The sequence below is a fragment of the Polypterus senegalus genome, chromosome 5 (genome assembly GCF_016835505.1).
Source record: "Polypterus senegalus isolate Bchr_013 chromosome 5, ASM1683550v1, whole genome shotgun sequence".
NCBI lineage: Eukaryota > Metazoa > Chordata > Cladistia > Polypteriformes > Polypteridae > Polypterus > Polypterus senegalus.
In genome coordinates, this window is record NC_053158.1 from 190,884,056 (window position 1) to 190,901,348 (window position 17,293).

General features: G+C 36.4%; 1 protein-coding gene across 10 annotated transcripts in view; it reads left to right on the plus strand.

Annotated features, from left to right (window-relative positions):
* Positions 1-17,293, plus strand: part of arhgap12b (Rho GTPase activating protein 12b) — a 191,157-nt gene that overhangs the window by 103,747 nt on the left and 70,117 nt on the right. For all 10 annotated transcript variants that reach the window (XM_039753837.1, XM_039753835.1, XM_039753834.1 and 7 more), the window contains one exon: positions 9,432-9,701. In XM_039753837.1, coding sequence (XP_039609771.1) covers positions 9,432-9,701 — 270 coding nt within the window. The remainder of the gene's footprint in view (positions 1-9,431; positions 9,702-17,293) is intronic.

Sequence of the window (17,293 nt, forward strand, 5' to 3'; positions counted from 1 at the left end):
TACATTACACAGTATTGAAAAAAAATAAAACCAGTACAACTTGGCTTGCAGTATCATCCAGTAGTATAGAAACAGTATTCACAGATTTGAACATAATGGTCCACACCCGACCTTTTAAAACCAAAGTATCTCCAGGCAACGGACATGTAGCAGTGAAAAAGGTCCCCACTTAAACAGTTTCCTGCTGTGCCACGTTCCAAACGTTGTTTAGGCAATTTAAACCGGTGTTGCAGTATAAGAAAAAATAAAAAAACGGTTTTCAGTATGAACCAGTATACCACCCAGTGCTATTCATAACCACTTTGCAGATTTGTAAACACCGATCCGGATCATCCTCGATAACCCATGAATCAATCTTAGCCGATACATTTTCAAACATAAACATCGCATTAGACGACTCAAAGATCTACGGAATATGCCCAACTCAAATGAAGCTCTTTTTTTTTATTCTCTGGGGCATTCTGTAAATGTCAGAATAACTAACAAGTCATTTTCCTGGTTGTTAAAACTTACCGGTCGACCACTTTTTGAAGCATTACAGATGGGCCCAGTTTTGTCACATTTACAGCATATTCTGTAAATTGTTTGTCTACTTGGTGGAGGTGTATGAAATTGTTCAGCCCATTTCTGTCAAACATTTTCAGCATTCTCTATCTTCCAGTATTGTTTAAATATCCAATTTTGTTGGTTGTTGGTTAAGTTACCAGCCATCATCACCTAAAAGAAAAATCATAATTAAGGATACAAAATAATAATAATAATAGTAAGAAGAAGAAGAAATATTCACCTCAAAGAACCAGGCATGAGGAAGCTTGTCATCTCTTATTCAAAAAGGGAGATCCCTGCAGCTACAGGATCAGCAGAAAGTCATACTCACTGCAGGCTAAGGTGCAGCCCTTATTTATACACTTGACTGTCATAACTGATCTGCATTCAAGGCACCTTGCTTACACAGCCTAAGGCATCACTGATTGGTTAAACTGCTAATTTTGCATATCACAGTCCTGGCCCCAAAGCTTCACTGATTGGTTAAACCACAAAATGACATGCTGTACACTTTATCTCCTTTAGTATAATTGTTTAAAGTTAATTCCCCATACAGGGCTCTCGAACCTCTGCTGTTTTTCTGTGTACAGAACATTTAACGTGTGACTGTTTAGACTGAAAACACTTGTGTTCTCCTAACCCTGAGCCTATCCCCAACCTGAGCCTTGACCCCAGGCCGTTCCGGCCTGGCCCAGTGGACTGAGGACTTCCGGTGGCCCCCAAACAACCCTCGCCCAGGCGGAACTGAGTGGCCTAGTCTAATCTCCTCCCATTAGAAATTTCTCTCCCATCCCTTGGTTGGGGCTCATAATACTATTTCTGCTACCATCTGGTGAGGCAGGGGGGTCATGTAAAGTCAAGCCGGGCAGGGGGTCATGTAAAACCGAACTGGGGTGAGGATCATGTAAAAAAAATGAGCATTGGGTCATGTAAGACTAAACTGGGGTGAGGGTAATATAAAAAAAAAATGAGCATCTGGTATGTAAAACCAAAGCAGACATGGGGTCATGTAAAAAATTGAGCATCTAGTAATGTAAGACCAAACCAGGGTGAGGGTCGTGTAAAATAGTTACATGACCCCATATCTAAATCCTTCTAAGGGAGCGTCAGCAGGGCTTAGACTTACCTTGGTCTGCTAAGTCAGAAGGGCAACCCGGTACCTTTCTCAGACGTCCGATCGCAACTGATCATTTCTGCATATTACTACTTAAAAAAAAAAAAAAATTTTTGTGCTACCGGAGTTCTCGAGCAAGGCTGTTGAGCTTGACTGTAGTCTGACATTGTGAAAAAAACATGAGAGGCGTAGAATAAGTGGGAGGACCCCAGGCTTGCTGCCAGTGAAATACCACTACTCTTACCGTTTTTTCCTTCAGCCGGTGAGGCGGGAGGTGGAGCTCTCTCCCTTCTGGCATCAAGCGCCTGAGTCACCCTTGAGCATGACCTACTCTGGGGACAGTGGCAGGTGGAGAGTTTGACTTGGGTGGTACACCTGTCAAAACAGAGGTGTCCTAAGGCGAGCTCAGGGAGGCCAGAAATTTCCCATGGAGCAAATAAAAAACCTTGCTTGATCTTGATTTTCAGTATGAGTACAGACTGTGAAAGCAGGGCCTCCCAATCCTTCTGGCTTTTTGGGTTTCAAGCAGGAGGTTTTAGAAAAGTTGCCATAGGGATAACTGGCTTGGGCAGCCAAGCGTTCATACGTCACTGTTTGATCCTTTGATGTTGGCTCTTCCTATCATTGTGAAGCAGAATTCACCAAGCGTTGGATTGTTCACCCACTAACGAGGAAAGTAAGCCGGGTTTAGACTGTTGTGAGACTCTGATTTAAAGGCGGTGGTGGGGCTTAATAATCACAAAGGCAGAGGGGTCACGTAATTTAAGAGGCCCAATGGAGTAGCAGAGGTCCTGTAGCCAGGGATGGAAATGGGTCATGCCAGCTAGGAGGCAGAGGATTGTGTAGCCGATTGTGTCATGTAGTTTGTAACAGTTTCTATGTCTCCTCAGGTGTAGAGGGTCAAGCAAGCTCAGAGGCAGAAGGTCATGTAGCATGTAAGGCAGATGTAATACTACTTTTGCCAAACTGTCCCGGCTACATAACTCTTCCTGTGAGTTCATGCAGGGTCGGCAAAAGAAGGTTTACAGTTGGTTCGTATGGAAAAAGACATGCAAGTTATGATTATTCCAGCGAACTCACAAATGTAAACCTACTTCTGCGCATACTTCTGTGTATGTGTGTGTATGTATGCATGTATGTATGTGAGCAAAAACTGATATGTGTTGAGATTCTTGCTTTTTGGTTAAAACATATACTGGTGCATTTTGAACAATTGCAGCTTCATTGTCTTTGTCAACCCTGTTTAAAAAAAAAAAAAAAACTGCATTGCAATAAATTTGTTGGCAAAAGACAGAAGCATATGTCAACCTTTTAATGTCTTGCAGTGGCAGAAAGGGAGTAAGTGAATGCTGTATTTTTTAAATGAAAGCGATTTCTTTGTAACCAGGGTTGTGTAAGATTTGTGAATCAATAATGTCAGCTGAACTGTTCACTTTTATCTTTATTTATACATTTTCCCATTTGATCCTTTTTTTCTTCATAGCCAATGTAGTGGAGCTATTGTGTTATTTAGCTTGGCTATACTGAAAAAAGATCAAATGGGAAAACTTACAGATAAAGGTAAAAGTGAACAGTTCAGATGTCAATATTGATTCACAGCAGGACTTCACATCTATAGTTCATTAGCTTCCAAGTAAATCAATCGTTTGATGTATTTTAAATCAAGTCTTAAGTCAGATGTCTACACTGCAATCACAAGATGTAGGCCATCTTACAATTTCCTCCATAAATATTCTGTTCCTGGAGTGGAAGATTTTTTGCTGTAGTGCTCCAACCTGTGGAATGATCTACTTGATAAATTTAGAGAGAGCTCATCAGTCAGTTAACTATAGACCATTTTTTCTGCTGCACAAGTTGCATCACTGTCACTTTGCCTCCTTCATCACAGTTTGCTTCCAATCATAGAAATGCTGTTGACTTAATGTTACTTGCCATTCTTGGCACATCTCTCACACAGGTATTCATGAAAACCAAAACATAGTTAAAACTCCTGAGAAATGTAAATCAATGCCTCTGACATCCCATACCATGATACATTAATTTTGTCGATTGTCTGTCCCTTTTGAGTCATAAACGTATAGACTTTGTTGGTAGAGTACTTGTCTACTAACTTTAAATAGCTACTATGTGTCTCTGCATTTTTGCTGTAGCATACTGCATAACTGTGTGTGCCTGTGCAGGAAGGTATGTTTAGCAATCCACTTCTATCTTGAACCACCCATGTGGCAATATGTTACACAATAGTTTACTTTTCTGATTAATGACAAAAGGCTGTCTTTTCGACAAAACAAAGAAGGATGGTTATTATTCTTTTGTGTTTTAATAGCATACTTCATGCATCAGCCTTTTTTCATTTGGAGTTTTTTTTATCAGTTTTTATGTAATGCTCCCTTATTTGTTTTTCCCTAATGCTTATTGCTGTATCTGTTTCTGTGGTTGCTTTTTTGTAATGTAGGCCACCATTAGTTAGTTCTTGTACCTCAAAACAATGAGACTGTATTCAAATTCTGGCCCAGTCACACATGGAGTGGAGTTTGCACATTTTTCCTGGTGTCTCCATTGGCTTTTTTGTGTAAATAACACTTTTTGTGTTTTTCAGAGTATGCCTGTCTTTTAAGTTGATGTGTTTGTTATGATTGAAAATTGTGTTCCTTTTTCGGTCCAGAGCAACAAGTGTCTATGGCTGAGGGAAATGTGGTGACTGAAAAAGAAACTAGACTTATTTCTGGTTACATATGGCAAAAAGGAGACTTAGTAGATCAAAGTGTTTTATGGTCATGTGGTTTTTGATTAAACTACTTCCTCCCCAGGAAAAGCGCACTTTCTTTTTTTGTAGATACAGCAAAACAATGCAGTAACTGTACAACCGTCTGCTTCTCACAAAAATATTCTGATGCAGCACTGTTAGTTATTTTTTTAAAGCCACATGATGAACTTTGCCACTGTCAAAGGCATCTGTAAACAAGATGATAATGATGAGGTTTTTGTTCTTAACCTAGGAAAGAAGGTAAAACATTTTTTACTTACTATTTTTCAGTGAATAAATAAAATATAACGTTGGGTGTTATGTTGCAAGGATATTTGCTATATTTTCATTGTTAGCATTAGATGAATTAGATTGGATACAAATTTTGAAATGTGGGTTTAAAAACACACAGGAATCTACATTGTGACTTCCTAAGAATTATTCATTTTTAATCTTTTCTAAAAAATCATTACAGTAAACTTTCTGTTCTGTACCTGCATAAAAGTGCAAGTGTTTGATAGCAGTTGCATGGAGATTTTTAAAAGTGCTTTGTTCTCTTAGTAGTTTTTTGGTGGTGACAGAGTTCAGAAAAAAATGGTAAAAAAAAGTGATTGTTTCCCCAAAATCCCCCAATTGCTGTTACCTAATCACTTGCAAAAGAGGTAGTTTAGCAGTGATAAGATGTAATTCATGTCAACAGGAATCATTAACTTGAATTTTTTAATTTTTTATTAATTTTAATTTTTGTTAATTATTTAAAAATAAAATTTAATTTTTAACATGTCCTTTAATTTCAGGACTTGAGAAGTTTTTGTCTGTGCTTCTGTGCAAAATTGTAGTAGAAAAAAAAAAGTTAGGATTTGCTGAGAAATACAACTCTTATTTTGCAGGTTTCATTCATTCTTCCTAGTATATTGTTATAGGCATGTTAAAAGTGGGGCACATGTTCACAGGAGAAATAATTTGTAATAGTTTTTATGAACTGTATTCATCAAACATCTGGACATTGAAAGCAACATTATAAATCTCTTGAATACTTCAACTCTTTTGTAGTTTGTACAAAGTCAATCACATATGGTGAAGCAAAGTACCAGAGCATTGCTACAGTAAAAAGAGCTGAAAAAAATTTGTGCAGTAGGCTTTTATTGCTTTTTCCCTTCAGAAAGTCTGGAAAAAAAGATTGTTTATGTTAGGCAAAAGTGACAAGAAATCTTTTTAACTTTCCATATTTTTTCTTTACAAATAATTTGTATTCTGTTTGGTTTCTTACTATATGTGAAGCTGATTCGGAAATAATCAGGGTCAAAGGGCATAAGTGTATTCAGACCGTTTTGACACTTAATCAATTAATTGGGTATCACTGTTGCAATTGAAATAAAATTCACGGTACAGATTCCTATGTAGTTTTTTATTTTGCCTTGTGCTGACTGTAAAAACTGAATGGCTACGCTGAAAGCTTGTTTCAAACATGAGAGACTGCCATCACCAAAACAATAACTTATAATTACTATTTGCATCAGTGTGCCAACTATTGAAAAGGTTAATTACTGTACATTGGCTTGAAATAGAAATGCAGGCTTATAAAATATCTTGAATATTTTATAAGGGTTGACAGCTTTCCCTTACATTATTCCCAGTGCTACTGGGGACTTTGTGAAAATTATCAAAAAAAAAAATGCAGTGATTTCAGTTTAGTCAACCAAGAATCATATGTGAAGAGTGACGGTTACTTTAGTGTTTCATTAACTTTGCCATAAGAAGGCATTTGGAGATGAATTACAGTGAGGTAGTTTGATTACAAAACAAGAACAAGTGAAGACTTTATTAATGATCAACACTAAAATGGTATTCATGAAGCTCTCCCCATTTATTTATGCACAGACACCTACTCAATCTCCTGCTGCCATTCTGCCTTACCATAATTCAGTTACAGTAGCAAGTTCTACAGTGGTATGTTAATAGTAGTATATGCACACCACGTGCTTAATACTAAAGATCATTAAGTCAGCAGATGACTTGATGGTGGTAGGTTTTATTGGGAACGATGATGTCTCAGCATAATTGGAGGAGGTGGTGGGAGTGGCTGCCTGGTGCAACAATCTCTCGCTTAATGTTGAAAAGACAAAAGAATTTAATGAAATCTAGCACTGCTTACCCACCTCTCACCATCTACAGCGCTGTTGTTGAGATGGTAAGAACCACCAAGTTCCTGGGAGACCACATCACCAATGACCTTTCTTTGTTCCTCAACTGAGCCTCCATAGCCAGCTTAGCAGCATCTGTACTTCTTGTGAAGACTGAAAACAGTGAACTTTACCACATTCTATAGGAGTACCATTGAAAGTCTGCATTCTAGCTGCATCACTGTCTAGTATGTGAACTGTAATGTTTCGGACTGCAACACACTACAGCAGATAGTGAAAGCAGCAGAGTAGGTTTTCAGTGCACCTCTACCTCCCCTGAAAGACACTTACCAACCCAGCCTCTATAACAGAGCCAGTAACATTGTGAAAGACCATTTCCCCCCCCATTAACATAGACTCTTCCCTCTTCTACCGTCTGGCAAATGGTATTGAAGCATCCGTTCTGGTTCTGCAAGACTGAGTAACAGTTTCATACCACAGGCCAGGTTTAACCACTGTCATTCCAGTATACAGCAACACTTTATGCGTGTTATATTTTTTCAGCATCACCTGCACTTTATTTTGTTTTGTTTATTGATACAAGATGCACACTTATGTCCTGTTATGTGGTTTGATAACCTTATAGTGCAATATTACTTTTTCTGGAAGGTTTAAATCACTTTTACACTATACAGTTACATGGTTGTATTGTCTATTTATGGTTTGTTTCTGTCTCACCTTACACCTTTTTGCATGTTGCTCTGTGTTGCACTGGGTCTCATGGAGACACATTGGCTCATGTCACTATGTACGTGTACACAGTTACCTTGACCTACAGAAACAGAGTCACATTAAGATTCAGGATAACCACAGTAGAAATATTAAAATCCAAGATATTGGTAATCATTTTATATAAAGAACCAAAAGCATGTAAACATGTACATGGAAATCTGAAGTTATTCATGGCAAGTAACTCAAAATAGGCATCCTTGTGTAATTCTTGGCGATTTCTGCTAAATGCTTTGCTAAAATGCCCCCATTTGTTTACAAAATGTCCCATAATTTCAGTCAGTGGGGGGCAAAAATTATCCCTTAAAAATGATTTCCTAATTGGATCTGAAGTACACCAGAGTGGTTTAATATTAGGATAATGTTTTAGGGTCCTATTACATGGACGGCTCTAATGAGAAGTACCAATAATTAATAGCATTAATGGATCCAGTGATATCAGTGAGGTTCAATCCCAGGTCTTGCTTTATATGAATTTCAAATTGCTGACTGTGCTTTTTTGTTTACTGTGGCACAAATAGACAGTTAACACAAATTATTTTCTTATTCAATGACACTGTATTTAAATCTAACAATGATTTTGCCACTGTGCAGTTTTACAGTATGTGGTGTCAGGAATTTACCGATCTGAAAACACAGAAGTTTCTCCTTGAAACTTGGGGTACTCCTCTTAGAATTGTTGTCGTGCTACAGAGAATAAGAGTATTTGTTTACATTCATAAGTCAACCTGGCCTGTCACAGCTTAGTTATTTTTGTCTGATGCATCTTTATTTTTTCTGATGACCTGTTTGGTTTTGATTGTGTGTCTGTTCTTTTCTAAGATAAATACATAAGCTTAGTTAGTGAGTACATAAATCACAATTTGATTGCCAGTAGTATGACAGAGTTCTTCTAGATTAGTTGATTAATAGCTGGCATCAGTGCAGTAGGCACAAATGTGTCATTTAGAAAATACTGTAAATGGAGATGTAGTAGATATTAAATGCAGTGGACAAAAGGGCCTTTTTATTTACAAACACATTTAATACACTTGGTTGCTTGTTCTCTATTTTACAAATCTGAAAAACTACTATATATTCACTTATCCCTTTCTTAAACCTGCTTGATCCTTTTTGGTGACATTGGTTTATCTCCTGTATATAATTTATTTTGCAGAAATTTGAGAAAGATTTATATTGTTAGTACACTGCAATGAACATGTGTCATATTCTGGGATGGTTCAGCCTAAGTCCTTGATGATGACAGGATATGGTTTATCGCCTTGTGGAAAAAAGTTCAGAAAATTTAAGGGTTAATGTATCATTAGCCTAGAAATCTTGCTGTTGTTCAATCATTGTTTTGTATTTTAATGGCCTTTCTTATAAAATGCTTTCCCTTTTCCTTCCATTTTTTTATGTTCTTAAAGAGGTGCAGTTAATTTCGAGCTGTTTATGCTGATCATAGCAGAGTTTAAAAAATAATTTAAAAACATGATGTCTAGTTTTTGTATAGTATCTATACAAACGTATAAGATTTTGGTTCTTAATCCTTTAATTTTGTATTCAGAAACAAAACTTGTAATTTGATTTTTATGAGAAAACTATTCTGTTTTATGTAGAGTCAATTTTTGTACAGCCTATTTCCTTTTTTTCCTTTTTGTTTTTTATTCTTTTCAAGTACATTTGGCCTGCTTTAAATTGATGGAAGAAAAAAAAGAAATGAAGCATGATAATAGGGTTAAAGAGTTTAGGGCCTTTGAGTCTGCATAGGACTTAGTAAATGGTGTTTTTCCAGAAGCAGTCATTGATAACGTACTGCCGGACATTTACATTTTTTTGTCTTCAGTTTAATATGACACTATCTAATTTAAAATCTTATACTACACTAGCCATGTGCGCCCAACTACGTTTTTTTTTTTTTTTTTACAATTTTCTCTCAACTATCTCTGAAATCATTGAAATGTAAGGGTTTTTTTCATTTTAGTACGAGTGTAATATTAATATGATGAATTGTGAAAGGATGAAACGGTGAAGTTCTAAAGACAGTTTAAACATTAATTGACAGATCTTGTCTGATCATCTTTCATGAATGTTGTCATGTTTAATGTTTTCTTTTTATCTTCTTGACCAACAGACATCATCACCTACAGGTCTGGGTCGACCTGAGTCACCTGTTTATGCCAACCTTCAGGAGCTTAAAATAACAGTGTCAAGCTTGCCACCTGTGCCCAGTAGTTCACCTTTGAACACTACAGGGGAGTGGGAGACCCACAAAGATGCTAATGGGAGGCACTACTATTTCAACAGGGCAACACAAGAACGTACTTGGAAGCCACCACGTGGTCGTGACACCAGTAGCAGTAGTAGCAGCCGAGGAGACACAGTTGCATCTGGGGATCAAGAGGTATTTTGGTGGGGGTTCAAATAGAGAGGGGATTGTTTAATGACACTTAACTATCTAAACTGAAATGGTTTACAGTGGTTGCTTTCATACTCTTATCTTTAGAGTTTTTGTTAACTTTCTTTTCTCCTACTTGAGATGCCTGTTTAGGCCTTTATAATGTTTTACATCTGTATTTCAATCCTGTCCTGAGGATGGAGTGATTTCTGTGTCCTCTCAATGTAGTTCAAACAGCTATGCTACTTACTTTAGTGAGAGATTCAACACTTATGCCTATTTACTTACTAAACCCGACTGGTTATATGGTCTGCTGGCTTTTTGGAATTTATCTCTTAATCTTTGAGTATTTAAATAACAAAAATTCTTTCAATTTGTAGTGTTTTTTAGGCCTAGATAAAGATATCGATTTTGCGATTAATTGTTGTTTTTCGTTTAAACGATTCTTAGTCTCAAGATAGACCTTGTGAATCTCTATCCCGCTCAACTACTATATGCAGATTTTTGCATATTTTCATTTTGGTGTCCTATCCAGCAGATGTCGCTAATGCACCTGTTAACACTTTGGTGAAAGCACTTTACTACCACCACTATTGATCAGTTTAAAAAAACATATTAAGTCCACTGTGAAAAATAATAATGCATTTGTTAAAAGTGAAAAAAAAAAAGCAGACAGGTGTTTGTTTAAGAAAGGATAAAAAAAAGTATACATATTTTAATATGTAAACGGGGCTAGATGTCTGCTATTTACCCTTATAGTACTGTATAGTAAGAATTGAAACATGAGCCATTCTTCTGTATGAATTCAGAATGCTACATATAAGACTGCCATCTTGCATCAGCTTACATTTTTATGGTCAACATATCCTAAAGGCTGTAAGACTTTTTCACCCTATGCTGCTCAGATACATATAGTTTTATAGTAATATTGTACAGCTTACATTAAAGCAGCATACCGCAATAACCATTTATTACCGTTCTGACCAACAAAATGGGACACTTAAGTAGCTGTCTGCTTTGATTTTTCTGATGTGGTATTTATTACTTCAAGTGCAATGGAAGGCAAAATATTATATTGTTTATGAAGTTGAATGAGGTGTTTTTAAAAGTAAGAATAAAAACAAAAAAATACTGGTATGTTTGTGTACATCGTGAGTAGTTGTTTTCTCTACTTATTTGTCATTTAGTTCCTTGTTAACTTGCCTGAATTTTTTTGAAAACAGAAATATGCTTAAGTAGGACAAATGTTCCCTAAGGCAATGTAGCCTTATTTAAATGTTGTTTTTTTTTTGTTTTGTTTTTTTTTTAATGTGTCACAATGTAGCCATGTTTATACATGATATCCATTCATGTGAAACCTCACTGTGACATATTTTACATGTCAATTACCAGTTAATTTTATGTTTTATTCAGTGCTTACACTATAATTTTCAACAATGTACTCGCTTGGAAAATGTCATATCAAGCTAATGTTTATTATTATGTTCATTATTCAGTATGCAAAAGACTTAACAAATCTTCTTTATGTCAGTGAATTATTTGATCTTTATTTTATATAGTACTGTTCATAGAAGATACCATAACAAAGGGCTTTACAAAGCAAACAATGATACTGTTCTTAATAAACAGTAAATTAAACAGTGCCCTTAATCCTGTACCAAATAAAGGCTAAGGCGTTTATAATTAAAGAACAGTTGAATAAGTACATTGGAACAGATGAAAAGCCTGATGGACAATATGGTGGAATCAGGATTTTATTGCAGTTGAATGGAATACGAATACAGTTGCACTCAAACTGATTGAAATTTAAGGGAGAAGAGGCAGAGCTTTGCTATTTGAATTTGATATTTGAGTCCACCGATGGAACTTCAAGAAAATAGCTATAGAGACAGTTCCAGAGAACATGGGCCACATGTTAGTCAGAATGAATTCTAACTAAGAGTTGTAAAACCGGTCTCACATGCTTGGGTTTGGTAACATACAAGTAACAATGACTTGTGTGTTGAAATTAAGATAAAATTAAAATTTTAAATATTATCCAACACCCTACTTGAATCCAGTGTATTTGAGCTAGGTGATGGAATATACTTATTGTATTTGTGCCATAGCATTTTGAATTTGATGTAGTCAGTTAGCAGGAAGACCATTAAAAAGAGAATTGCACAAAACCAGTTGAGAGGTGATGAAGACATGAAATAGACCCTTACTTGCTTCTTATGAAATACTGTCTCTGGCAGTGCTCTATAAGTAGTAAAATGATGCTTTTATGACTGTATAAATGTGTAGTTACCAAACTCTCATTTAAGTAAGCTAGTATTGACATTAATGAATACCAATTTATAATGCAGGGCTTGAATGTTAATATAATAATAATAATAATTATTTATTTGTCACATACATAATTATACAGGACAACATATGATAGACATTTAAATTCTTCTACTGTAATTACAGTTGGAGTGTGAGGATTATAATCTTGGGGGATTTCAGCATAGGGTTTATAAAGAATGATATAATCACGGACCACATAATTCATGTTAAATTTATTCTCTGACATTTTCTCCCATTGTAACAGAAAAATACTGCTTAAAATCAGCACTAAAAATACAAATTCAAACATTATTTTGCCCGTTCTGTTGAGTTAGTGAATTCAAAGATAATTCATGATGTTTTCATTTTAAACAATCTCTTCAAAGCTGTTTTTCTAATAACATGCTTTTAAACTCTGGTTTGTCAGAGAATACTATTTGCTGTTAAAATATTTATCCTTGCATCATTAGCTGGTTAAAAAAACTACAAAATGTTAAAAGATGAGACAAATCAATTGAAATTTCCAATGTCATAAATACCTGATGCTTTAATTATCCAAATATTTTTTTTTAAACATTTATTTAAACTTTAAGGCTTCCAGTGTGAAATTATTTTAGTCAGGTTTACATAAATTTTTTTTCTCTCTCATAAAGCAGCCTTTATTGCACTGTTTTCAATGTATCTTACATACGTGATCAGATATTTATTGTTTAGCATGTGCACAAATCTAGAATTAGAATATTAACTGGAATGATGTTATCTGTAGATGATTAATCTTAACCATTCAAATATAAGACATATATGCATTGACTACTTTTATCAAATTTTAGGGGTTATACTTGTGAACTTTAATTTGTTTTTGATAACCAAATGAATGACACTAATTTAGAATTTGAATATTCGTATTCAGCTGTGAAGTAAGCTGTTTTACTCATCCTGCTAACAACATGTATCAGTGATAGCAAGTATTTGTTAACACAGTACATGTTGTATTAATAGGGAGATGTGCTGTGTTTCAAAGGATTGAAAATGAATACTGCTTGTTTACACAGGTGACAAAATGAACTTCTCCGCTTGTCTTTTGGTATTAATAAAAGGAGAAGTTCATTTTGTCACCAGTGTAGACAACCAGATAGCCACTTCATTTGAAACATGCCTTAACTTTTACTTGCTACATCTGTTGTTAGCTTTCCCAGAGTGCAGTTTCCTTCCACATCCCACAGTCTTATATGCGTAATTGTGGATGCTTGCAAGGTTACCCCTGTGACCCTGAACTGTACATACTGGTTAAAAAAATGGATGGATGTTTGGGTGGACATCTGTAGGTGGGACTGTTATAATCAGAGAATGAATTCAAATCCTCTGTTCCTTTTTCGGGACTGAGTAGGACATTGTGTTTAAAAGACATTAATCTTGCCATCATTTCATCTCCTCTTACAAATTTGTAACACTATAAGTTACTGTAAATTACAACTCATATTTGACTGGTCACATCCTTGCATTCCAGAAGTACATATTAATCTATTTCTAATTTAAATCCGTACCAAAGAGGCAATAATGAAGTTTGTTTTGGCTTTTATTTAATAAGTATGATTCCTGCTTTGAACACCACACATTTCCAGACATGACTTCTTCTGTTTTTCTTTTTGACATATGTTTATCTGGTACTGTTTCATCACCACTGAGAGTCATTTTTAGTTTTACTTAAGTTGTTTTCATGTGTTATTGTGCCTTTCAAAGTCATTCATCTGTTTGCAATCATGCATGTGTGTGGTACTGACTTTGACTTGGTACTACCAATACTGTACAAAAAAAAAGAGAGTAGCATTACAATTTCTGAATTTTGCTGTTGCCTTGGTAGCAAAGTATTGGTTCTTGTGATATTCCTAAAGCAGAGTATTGTCAATATAGGAATGAATGAGGAAAAAAATGTTTCTTAGAGAACTTTTTGGTCTTGTCCGATGCGAGAGATGGATGTCTGAAGTGGAGCTCAGCTAGCAGCGGTGTTATTTTTCTTATTATTTGCTTATTATCCTGAGATATCCTGTATCTATTCAACCCAAGGAGACTGCTACAGTATATATGTAAGCATATATAAACATGGCCAGCAAGAAAGGGGGTCCAAAAGAATCGAAAACTAAAGCGGCACCCAAGCCAAGATCAGCAAGCCCTAGCTCAAGATACGGCCTTTCAGAGAGAGACCTGGATCAGCTGGACGAAAGTACAGACTCTTAGGGACCAAGGTCTGCTACATCGTCGTCTGCTGAGAGTGAAAAGGGGAGCGAATGTACGATCGTGAGTGCAGATCTCGATAGCTCGCTGATCGGAGAAGAACACCTGAAACTGGAAAAGGCCTTACAGTCCGCGATCTCAATTACTCCACGTGAGCCGGGAATAGCAGGGACACCGGCTATAGTAGAGCCTGACGCTTCACCTATGGTACAAGAAAGCACAATTGAAATGTCTAAACTGGAGGTGATGCTCGCTGAGCTCATACAAGATATAAAAAAAACCGAGAAGGCAAATGAGAAAGCAAGGGCAAAGGCACATGAGATACTGAAACAGGAATTGAAACATGAATGGCACCAAGCAAACGAAACGCAGCGGCAGGAGTTGCAACAAACAAACGAAATGCAATGGCTGCTGATGCAACAGGCAATGGAAAGGCTGCGAAAAGAAATGCAAGTGAAGATGCAACAGGTGCTGGGTAGAATTGAAACGCTCACAGATCAATTGGAGGCTCTCAAGGAGACATTCACGACTAGGATTGAATTAGCCGAACATTTAGCTACCAGTGCTGAAGAAAAGCAGAAAATGTCAGCTCGAATGCAAAAACTCGGAGACAGACTGGCTGCTTTGGAAGATGGAAGTAGAAGGTATAATGTCAGAATTGAAGGTCTGCCTGAGAATCGAGAAAGTTCAAACCCTGTGAAATTCGCAGCTGAACTTTTTTTCTAAAATAAACGGGGACAACTTTAAAGCAGAATCTGAGATAGCAGCAGCTTACGCGTCGCGATCAAACACCTTAGACCCAGACCAAGATCTTTTATAGTTCGTTTTGAACGATTATCATTTAAGCTAGAGGTGATGGCACTCCTCAGAAACAAGGAAGATATTATATATGAAAATAACCACATTCGTATCTTCCTGGACTTCTCTCCAGCAACAGCTACTAAACATGCAGCCTTCTACAACATTAAACAGCGGTTACGGCAAGCCAGCGTCAAATACAGCCTCTTGTATCCGGCAAAACTGAAAGTGGAATGGCAGGGTCAATTCTATGTCTTCGCTAGCAAGGAAGAAGCAGAAAAGGAATTAAGAAAGCTGATCCCGGGACTATTCTGATACATAATAGTGAGTCATGGCAGTTAATGATAAAGCAAGGATTAATAATCTACTGTCTGATCTATTCGTTTTAAAATACGGGTTTTTATCAGCATATATTCTCATATATTCTCATTATTACTTAGTATTACTAGGCGCTATCTGTTTATGTTTTATTGTGCTTAATTACTTTTTCTTTTTCTTTTCTTTTCTAATTATTTCATCTCTACCCTAAACGAGACTGTTCAATATCATACCCTTGGTTTATTGTTATTGCTATTACTGCATTAAGACTTGTTATGCTTATTCTGGACACATTTTAACACCATCACCGGGTTTATTATCTGGGTGTATCATCTTAATGCACTAAAATTGCTGAAGACTATATATATATTTTAAGTGCAAAATTCTTTTTTTTTTTTTTTTTTAAAGACTATATTGGTAATAGATATCTCTATCTTTTAACCCTAAAGCGCCGCTGCATTGGGGCTTGTTTTGCTTTGGACGTGCTCTGTCTCTGGGTATGTCAGAGGACTGGGACTGTGTGAAGTGGGTTTTAGCCTCACTTGGGGAGGCAAAAAGGGAGGGTGGGGGTTAAGGGGAGAGAAAGAGAGCAGGCTTGATCTATACCTAATCTATCCTATTAATCTTTATAATTATAACTACCTTAATAATAAGCTGCATGGCAACAACTCTAGGGGAAATAGGAAATTAAGGCCGAAGCTGTCTCACTTCCAGTTAAGACTATAAAATGACATCAAAAACTCAGAATCAGTGTCTCCATGATGGGACAGTTAACTTCGTAAGCTGGAATGTTAAAGGCCTGAATCACGAATTAAAGAGAAAGAAAGTACTTTCTCACCTAACAGGTCTAAATGCTAAAATAGTATTTTTACAGGAAACCCACTTACTAAGCAAGGATCAGTTCCGGCTGCAAAAGACTGGACTGGCCAAATGTTCCATTCTAGTTTTACAAAGAAAACTAGAGGTGTGGGAATTCTCATACATAGAACAGTACCATTTGTAGCATCAGATGTAGTATTGGATCCTGAAGGGAGATATGTAATGGTCATGGGAGACTTATCTAACTGTAAAATGATTTTGATAAATGTTTATGCACCTAATGTTGATGATAAGGAATTTATACAAAATTTATTTGCATCCATTCCCAATCTGAACACTCATAAAGTTATAATGGCTGGGGACTTTAATTGTGTTCTAAATCCACTTTTAGATAGGACTTCCTCCACAGGGGGAACGGCATCTAACACGCAAAGATAATTACAAAGTTTATAACTGATCACAACTTATCAGACCCTGGAGGTTTTTAAACCCAAATTCAAGAACATATTCTTTCTACTCACCAGTACATCATTGCTACTCAAGGATTGATTACTTCTTTATAGACAATAACTTCTTGCCTAAGATTAAATCTTGCAAATACGATGCTATTGTTATTTCTGACCATGCACCTATGATCTTGGAGCTAAAATTACTAAGCCCCATACACTCACCCGCAGATGGCCTCAACCCGCTTCTATTAGCTGACGAGAATTGTACGAATTTATATCCAAACAAATCAAATTCTTTCTAGAGACAAATACATCCCCGAGATCTCTGCAGGAATACTCTGGGAAACTCTTAAGGCCTTCTTAAGAGGACAGATTATCTCATATCTTTCCCACAGAAATAAATCCGAAGCCAAGAAAGTAGCAGAGATAAAAAGAAATTACTAAAATAGATGAAGAACACCCAGACTACCAAGCGAGACTCTACATAGGAGGAGGCAGGCTCTACATTCGGAATTAAACCTCTTGACAACTAAAGAAACTGAACAACTAATCTACAAATCCAGACATCATTACCTGTATTATGAACATGGAGAGAAAGCTTTTAGCTCAACAAATTCACAAGCAAGAAGTGCGCAACGCAATCTCGGTAATCACCAACACGAACGGAGATAA